The 9773-nt window shown below is 38.8% G+C and overlaps 1 protein-coding gene across 1 annotated transcript in view; it reads right to left on the bottom strand.

The window, feature by feature from the left end:
• SETD2 (SET domain containing 2) overlaps positions 1-9773 on the bottom strand; it is a 185547-nt gene that overhangs the window by 29678 nt on the left and 146096 nt on the right. The window contains exons 14-15 of the mRNA XM_006868803.1: positions 4817-5000; positions 1500-2175 (exon numbers count right to left, since the gene is read on the bottom strand). Of these exons, the coding sequence (XP_006868865.1) occupies positions 1500-2175; positions 4817-5000 (860 nt within the window). The remainder of the gene's footprint in view (positions 1-1499; positions 2176-4816; positions 5001-9773) is intronic.

The raw sequence follows: 9773 nt of genomic DNA, 5'->3' as shown, positions 1-9773 counted from the left end.
ACACACACACATACAGAGATTTGGAAAAATGGTTTAGACTCATTTTAAGTGGGAAAATGTGGTTAGAGAGGTTATATAAAAATGAACATAGTTAGCATAGTTCGGGTTTTATGAATTAAAGTAGGACATTGACATTCTACATGGCTTTTTTAACAAAATTTTGACACAGCTTCATAACACAAATACTAACAAAAGTAAAAATTACTGCATAACACCCTTGAAAATCTTCACCATCCCACAGTACTCATTTTTACTACTACTATAAAATATCTACAAAGTCTGCAGATACTAGAATGTGGTAAGGGTGTACTTTTTTTTTTTTCTCTTAAAGTTCAAAATGAATTGCTTTGCTTTATTAAAAAAACTGATTTCAAAAATAAACTATGAAATATAAAATCAGTACACTCCTATATAAAATAATAAATTATTATTTCCTATCAAGGTAATAAGGAGTTCTAGTAGCGTAATGTTTACGAATCGGGCTGTGAACCTTAATGTCAGCAGTTCGAAACTACCAGCCGCTCTCTGCTGGAGAAAGATGAGGCTTTCTGCTCCCATAAAGATTTACAGCCTTGGAAACCCTGTACAGGACGCTATGGGTCAGAACCGACTTGACGGCACTTAACAACAATCAGGGTAATATCCACAGGTTCCATCCATATATCAAAATCAATGTGGCAAACATGGAGGATATAAAAATATAATGCAAAAATAAGAAGAGTAATCCAAAAGAAAAATAATCTGCTGGTAAAATACAGAATCCAAGCTTCCACCAAGCTTCCATGATAACCCCAAGGATCACCATCTCCTATTATTCATATTGTTGGTCCTTTCACTGAACCAGCATTGGTCTATGTGACTAACATAATAGTGCAGAAGCGATACCTATGTCACTTTCAAGATGAAGTCATAAAAGCCACTACTACTTTCATTCTGTGTCTCTCTGGTGTACATCTTGAGTCACTTGCTCAGAGGGGAAGCTAACTGGCCTATTGTTAAGCAGTTGAATTGAGAGGCCCACAAGGAGAGGAAATAAGGCCTGCTAACAACCACAGGGAGGCCTGGTGGGGCACTGCGGGTTAGTGCACTGGACTGCAAAGTCGGTTTGAACCACAAGGTCAGCGGTTCAAGCTCATCAGCGCTCCTTGGATACCCTATACAGGGTAGCTATGGGTCAGAACCAACTCAACAATAACAATAACAACCATATGAGTGAGCTTACAAAGAAATCCTTCATCCCAAGCCCTGTCCTTAGTCATGGTTAACAGCCTGGCTATTAACAGCTATGCTGTTTCTGACTTCCTGACTCATGGAAATAGTGAGGTAATAATTATTTGTTGTTTTAAGCTACTAAGTTGTGGGGTAATTCACTACACACCAACAGATAATTAACATGTAAAAAATGGATCAATGTATACAAGTGATTAATGACAGGACTACCCATGAGCATCCAATTTAATACACCATGAACAGGAGACCTCTGTTCCAAAATGAGTTACCTGTACAATTGGTGGAGTTGTCTGTGAATAAGGTGATGTCACACCATAGACAGCTGGACATGTCTGACCTTGATAATATATGGTTGCTTGAGATTGTGCAGGAGAGTACTGTTGCGGTACACTGCTGACAGACTGTTGGTTTGAATCCCAAACACCATAATTCTGTCCCTGGACTGGGCCTGGAGCCGGCACTGGCAAGACAGTGACACTGGAGTCTTGGTGTACCACACCATCACTCTGGGTCACATATTGTGAACTGGAAACTTCCACGGGGGCTGTCACATGTGGTACTGGTACTGGTACTGGTGGAGGGGCAGCAATGGGTTCTGCAGAATGCCCCACCAAGGGCTGAGCATGATCATAAGGAGCAGGAGAACACACAGGCTCCATGCTGGGAGTGGGCAGAAGCACTTTTCCAGCATTAGGGTTGCTGGGATCCACATAGGCCTGCATGGGATAACCTGGTGGGTAGCCAGCAAAGGGGTGATGAGTGGCATTGTAGCCAAGAGAGTCATAGGGCAGGGGCGATGTCATTCCCAGGTTCTGCAGCTGCTGTTGTTGTTTCTGAGCCTCCCGCTGAGCCACCTCTTGCTCAAATAACTTTCGGCGTTCCTCTGTAGACAGTTTATTGCGGTCTTTAATTCGTACTTTCTTTTTAGAAGTTGGTGTATCATATCTAGGGGGGAAAAAATCAACAGCAAGAGAATCACAAAAAGTTTCTCCCAAAATTGAAAATGTGATCAAATTTCTTATAAATGTTACGTAGTTCATCAGTAAATCACTAAACTACACAAAGTCCAATTTGACATTAACTAAAGATGACACTCAAAATTACTTCGTTATAAATTCTGAAATAAAAACAAAAATACACTAACAGAGGTTGCAGTCTGAAGTATATCTGACCACATATATTAATAACAAATATCAACATATACGAAAGTATGGAGAGTTATAGTCATACTCTTCTCTGTACTCTACCAAGTACAGTTTCTTACTGCTAAGCATAATAAACTAGGATGGTTCTGATAATATCTCAGTAGGCCTACAAGAAACATTCAGTTCTAACAAAAAGAGATTCAAGGTTTAAAATAATGTTTTTGTGAACTTTGATGTAGAGAACCAAACATCTAAGAAAGCTCCCTTCACAAAAATAATCAATGAAAACTAATTTCAAGATGTTTAATTGTCAAGATGTAAACTCTAATGATAACTGCATAGGTAAAGGCATAGCATTTTTCCAAGTAACCATAAAAAACACGTATGGTCTAAAAACCTCCAAGCTAAAAATTTCCTCTGAAACATTAGATGCCTGACAGAAACAAAAGCAAAGTGTCTATAGATAAGAGTACCTTAATTTCAGGCTTCAATGAATTCTCATAGACACAAGTTCCAAGGAACATGAATTCATTAAAAAACATTATGTATATGTGAAACAAATAAGAGAAAATATCTACAAAGTCTGCAGATACTAGAATGATATAAAAAACTTTAAAAGAAGTATGTTTAATATGCTTAATGAAATAAAGGAAGCTATTAAATATGACTAAAAAGGAAGAACATCAAGTTTTAAGAGGCAGATCTGAAAAGGAACCCTAACAAAATTTCTAGATTAAAACTCCAGCATCATATAGTATTGAACATTCACATATCTACTCATAGACATACACTGAAGAGATACTCTTCAAAGTGTACACCAAAATCTATGGATTAAGATAAGAGTATTCATGCTGCTGCTGCTGTGTGCCGTGGAGTCAGTTCCGACTCATAGCGACCCTGTACAGGGTTTCCGAGGCTGTAAATCTTTACAGGAGCAGAAAGCCTCATCTTTCTCCCGCAAAACAGCTGGCAGTTTCCAACTGCTGACCTTGCAGTTTGCAGCCTAATTTGTAACCATGACGCTACCAAAGCTCCTTAAGAGTATTCATAGTTGTTGCTATTCTTAAGTGCCGTGAATGGTTGGTGGATTTGAACCTCTGACCTTAGGAATGTTAATCCTACAGCTCCACACCAGGACTCCTTTGTAACCTTTTGTTGTTGTTAAGTGCTGCCAAGTCAGTTCCAACTCAGTGACCCTGTACAGGACTTCCAAGGAGTGGTTAGTGGGTTTGAACAGCTGACCTTGTGGTTCAAACAGACCCTGTGGTCCAGTGCTTTATCCTTCAGCACCACTCCAGGACTCCTTTTTAACCCTAGTGGATGATTATGTGACCGTATTTCTACCAGCACAAGTGGAGAGAACCTTAGATCAGAGATCGTGATTGATCTTAATCAATCAACTAAGATTCATTAAAAACAAAGTTCTGACTTTTGAAGAATTACCATTATCTTTGAAAAATTACCTCCCACCAACTCTCTTCTTCCCCTTTAAAGTCGAAACCTTTGGCTTCCCGAATACAACTTGGATATTCTCAATTAGAAACAATCTAAGTACCAAAAAGTCAATTAGTCTTCATAGCCATTATAGTCAAAAGAAAATACTTCAGTATTTATCAGTAATATTTTATATTCATTTATCAAGAAAAGATAAGTATTCTAAAAGCATTAGTGTCCCAAAGGAGAAGTACAGGCAGTCCTAAAGTTACAAATGAGACACATTCCTGTGTCTTTAAGAATTTGTAGCTCAGTCGGAATTACCCTTTATTGGGAAAGAAAAAAAAAAGGCTAGAAGCTATTTCAATGATTTAGAAGGTGAACATGCAGCAAGTGAAGAAGATTATGATGAAGAATTTGCAGGGAGTAAGGGTTTGTTCGCAGTCCTGGTATGGCGCTGTGGGTTAATTTGTTGGACTGCAAAGTGGTTTGAACTTCAATGCACAAAGCTCACCAGCAACTCCATGGAAACCCTATACATGATTGCTATGAGTCAGGACAGACTGAACGGCACTCATCAACAACAAAACTCATCAACAACAACAGGGATTTGGTTCAATTGTTTCAAAGTGAGGGAAAATGTACATAACATTAAGGACGGACTTCAAAGATGGCGGCACCCTTCTCAAAGATGTACAACTTTGAGTGTGTGTGGCTCTTCACAGTCCTGCCAGTAATCAAATCTCCTGCATCAGGTTACTGAATGGGCTCACTACACCTCTTCGGAGTCTTCGATTCCAGGGCTTCAGTACACCATTTTTTCCTGTTCCAATTACTGTTAACAAATCACATAAATCGCAAAAAACTTCTTGTTTGGTTGGCCATGACAGAACCAGATCAATATCCTGCATTAGAAGGCAAGTAGTTGTTGTCTGTTGGGTAGATATTTATAACTGGGGAATTGCTGATGTGTTCAGAAAAAAGAGTATCTCACATATGCCACTTACCTGTCATCTGGCCTTTTTGTTCCCCGTTCATAAGCAGAAGAGGGTGGTGAGAGGGAGCCCCTTCGTTTTCTTTTCTCTTTATTTTGAGTTTGCTTGTCTGGGTCTCTCTCTCTTGACCTGTTAGGAGTCTTTGGAGCAGCTGTTTGATCTCTGCAGCCAACAGCATCCCTTCCTCGTTCAGCTACTATTGAAAAAGGTGGTGTGTTTTTGTTTTTTTTTTTTAAAAAAAAGCTTACTTGGTAGAATTTCATTTATCATTGTAATGGTACATCAAAGTTGTAAGAAAATCTCTATCCAACAAATAGACCATGAATGAACTCTGCATTCATTTACCCAGTTTTGAATTTGAATGAGACAAAGGTCTTATATGTGTGTGCACATACTCTACTTCCTAAAAGTCTTTTCTATCACTGCCCTTTTCTTCTTTTCCCCAACAGAGTCCCTAATCAAGTCTTCAACATTTCTAACAAGCTCTCAGGAACATATGCATGCAACATGTCCCTGTTACTTTTAATAAGGCAGTCTGCATACCTATTCAAAAAGCAGTCTTAAATTGCCCCGTAACTCCTGTTATTTACAATTTGTAGAAACATAGCCTGACACGATAAGCATTAAAGTCTCAACAGGAAAAGTCTCTATAATTAAAAAGACAGAGAGACAACTTTTTATGAACTCTCACTTCAAAGGGAAAACATTTAAGACATAGATGATCACTTAGGAAATTATCAAAGTCAACGAGCTACATCAACAAAACAAACTGCCAGCTTATTATTTAAAGATAGTACCACTAACAGTCGTCATTTCCACTGTCTACCTAGAATGGTTCTCTCATTGTCCTTGCTTATCTAGTTCCAGCACCTCTTCTCTCAAACACTATCCTAAGTACTATTTTCCACTGATCCCCACACTTCTTTCTCATCTTCCCAATATGTCGAATAAATGCTACCATTAAACATATAAATAAAATCAACTGGTATTCTATGGTGTTGCTTTGTTTGTGAGAGTACTGTCATTGAATAATCATTCTATTCTTAAAAGACCAAACTTCTTATAAAATACCCGATATACCACAAAGCAGGTTTTCAGTTAAGTATTTACTGTTTTTTTCCTTTTCTCATTTCATAAAAAATGTGCTCAGTTGTTTTTTCCCAGTAATAGGGTGAGCTTTGCATGTGCCATTCTTTGCTATTTTAGTTAGCCAACAACCTCATAAGTCTGTGAAAGAATTACTAATCTACAGCCATATATAAACATCTGTCAGTGAAAAGTTAACAAAATTCACTTATATTACATGCCATACAATTAACTGAATTATTCTACCTCAAAGGTATTAGTGAGGTACCATTCACTGGTTTTACCTTTTTTTTAAAAGTGTTTATTGTGAATTGAGTGATAGTTTACATGGGAGAACATCTGCTTTACACAATCATTTCATTGCAATGATTACAAACTCCTCTGTGCATCATCATTCAACAGTATTTGCTTCCATTCCCTCTGTTTTACTTTTTGGAGGGTTGGGTTGGGTGGGGAGATGTACACAAAAACACTCAGTAATAAAAACAGGGAACAAATATTTACAGTGAGGATAATTCCCAGAACCCCCCCCTTGATACACAGGATAGACAGGGATGGGCAACTTGGGCATTGGCGACCCAAAATGGGGGGCTACAAAGGCAAGAAGTGCCTGGCTTACAAGCTTTCAAGAGGGAGCCTAGATTCAGAGGGCGCAGAGGAAGGTAGAATCTCCACTGAGTAGTATCCAATCTGTCTGGGAGGGGCTAATGAAAAGAGATGGGGACAGTACTCATGTGGCACAACAGTGAATAACTGCTATCAGGACTGACTGTGAGGGTTGGAAATGTAAAGGTAGAATTTTGTAGCAAAAGGAGGGGAGTGGTTGACTTTGCAGTCTAGGAGCGGTGGTTCCTAGGACCATCAAGGGAGAACAGAGAGCAGGACCCTACCCAGAGAAGCAGTGATGCCAGAGATGGATGATGTGGAGAGATGGAATGGCTGGGGACTCTAGACCCAGAGAGGGAGAGGGGCTGTGTGCTGATGACCGAGGAGCAGGCTTGCAGGGTATATATACCCTTTGGTTGGTTGATGATGCATGGATGGGACTGTAACGATGGCACTGAAATAATATATGATAGGATGAATGTAAAGCTAATGTTCTCCCACGTAAACTATCACATAATTCACAATAAAACAAAACAAAATTAATGTAAGAAAACAAAAATTTTTCCTGCCATATATGTACATTTCTAATATTCAGGTGTCCCATGTGATATTGGCAAAAGTACCAATCCTCTGGTTACAGTGCTAGATCAGCTTTATAATGTCCATGGTACATTATCTTTGTCCCATAGGACTATGCATTTTCAACCACAGCCATGTTGTTCAGCTCAGTTGCTATATGTTCTGGAAATTTTTAATATTCTTCTAGAGTATTAAATAACTGTAATTTTCCTACTATAAAAAGTATTAAATTATAGAGCTGTTTTTGGGGAAAAAAAACAAACAAACAACCCACTCAGGAATATATAATAATTTAAACCAAAAGGCACATTGTGCAAGCCTGCCTCTTGGCCACCAACACTAAGTCCCTCTCTTTCCATGAGTCCAGGGTCCTCATCTCTGCCTCCATCTCTGGTGTAGGTGCTTTTCTAGATAGGGTCCTGCATTCTGCCTATGCTCGTCTCCCTTGATGATCCTAGGGTCCTCCGCTTCTAGACTCTAAGATTAACTTATAGTTAACCTTACAGTCTTTTGTTACTCCCCCATTTTTGTTACAAAACCTCTTAACTTTACAGTTGTGACAGTTGCTATCAGTCATGATAACAACTACTACTGAATCACAAAAATCCTATCCCCATCTCCTGTCACCAGACCTGTCTAGACAAGATGAAAACTATTCAGTGGAAACGCAACTCTCCCCGGCACACCCTTAAACTATTTAAATAAACTCCCTCCTGAAAACTTGTAAGCCAGTCACTTCATGCCTTTATCACTCTCTCATTTTAAGCAGTTAATGCCTAAGTTGCCCATCCCTATCTACCCTGTATACAAAGGAGATAGGATTGATACTTGATATGAAGACTTCTTCCCTCTCAGTTTGTACCTTGAGCTACTACATCCGTAAGTGTAGGTCAAGTTCATCAAATTGTAGCACTTTACACTTATTTCCTTTATCAAAAATTTTTTTCTTATCTTCCTCTAGTCGAGCTCTGATTATCAAGCCATCAAGGAGGTCGAATGGGCACTATCTGCAAGTATGGGCATTCTTTATGCATCTCCCCTCACTTCATACCAGCTGGATGTTGCACTCTCAGCTCTAGTACTACATGGCTATGTCCTTGTCCATGAGCTCAGAAGTTTCCAAGTCTCACCAAATTTTGGGCCAGCCAGTCCTTCCTCTTCTCTATCTCTCTCTCTTGTCCAGGTCAACGGGAGTCTATGGAAGGTGGATGAACTCAGCCTACTTCTTCATTGCTGCCTTTACCCCTCTTCCACTCACCAGTAGACCAATGTGATCGCCAGCAAGCTTACAAGTCAGCTCATGTGTTCCCTCTGAGTTTCAGTCCTGGGGGGCGGTTTGTCCTAAAGGAATCTGATTACTTGCCTTGATGGCTCCCCTCTCCAGTTTTACCTTGACCTGACTGATTGCTCTCCAATAACCTCCTGCTAACTACTGTTTTTGCCCTGATATAAATTTCTTTAAAATGAGGCTATTTTTTACTACCTCGTGGTGAATTAAAAAATAAAAATAAAAAGCACACCAAGAGTTTGCATTCTGACTCTGCACCTTAGGATATATGAAGTAGATAAGTCATTTCACTCATTGAGGTTGATTTCTAGAGCTAAAGTATATATTCCACAAAATACTTTACTTTCCATAATTCTCCTTCTGAACCCTTGATATTCTTTGAAATTTCTAACCTCTTTAACATCAAGGGGTTCAAGAAAGCAAGCGTGAATTACAAGAATTCCCAAAGTCTTGAGTTTGATAAGAGGATTACTTATGTGAAGGAGAGACTAATAATATATGGGCACACAAACGGCTATTTCCTTGACAAGATTATAGGTGTCCATTTTAGACCATTATCTGGACCTCTTAGAGGACCTTACCAGACTACTAAATGTTCCCATATATGTATGTAAGCTGTGCCTTCCTTATTAATGGCTTATACTAAGTAAAGACCAGAAAAACTAGCTCTGACAATCAACTCAGTAGTTTATGTCACTTGTTTCACTAACCAACATTGTTCAGCTCTACATTCGTTCTTATGGGAAGACTTCTTTGCAGTAAGGATGTCTGGATATGAAGAAATTAAACCTATAAATTTAAAATACTCAAAAAATACAACAATGGAAGCCAAGTACACCTCATAGGTCTTTAACCATTAAAACTATTCAAGATTACAACAAGTTCTTCATAAACAAAGAATAAGGATAACAAGCAGTTGTGGCCAAGATCCCATTGCTTGACCACTAAGTAAGTATGCTGGAAATATAACTAAGGGTAAAAAGTTCAGAAACCAGTGTCCCATAGACACTGTTCTTTTTTTACTTTTACCTTCTGTAACAATAATTTGTAACTTCTTCAGGGGTTACCCAATCACTGAAGGTTTTGGACTTTATCCAGAGAAATAAATATACATACACATATAGGATTTTGCAAACTCCTACAACAGTCCTATAGGAGTATAGATTCAAGAATGCTCCAGAGAACAAAGGAACGAAAGAAACGCTACTAAAGGCCACTACAAGGAAAGAAAGAACAGCTGCAGTACAAGAGATACCTCCTCTGGCAAAAAGTCGCCAAGAAAGAATAAAACAATGAATGTCTCCAGGCCTTTAAATCAAATTTTACTTACCTAATTGCATACTGTCTGGTTGTTGGTTTTTTTTTTTTTTTTTGTTGGGGGGGGGCGAAGGTTACGCTCTTATTGGTTAC

Source organism: Chrysochloris asiatica, unplaced genomic scaffold (assembly GCF_000296735.1).
Source record: "Chrysochloris asiatica unplaced genomic scaffold, ChrAsi1.0 scaffold00124, whole genome shotgun sequence".
Classification (NCBI taxonomy): Eukaryota; Metazoa; Chordata; class Mammalia; order Afrosoricida; family Chrysochloridae; genus Chrysochloris; species Chrysochloris asiatica.
This window is presented reverse-complemented; position numbering and strand designations above follow the sequence as displayed.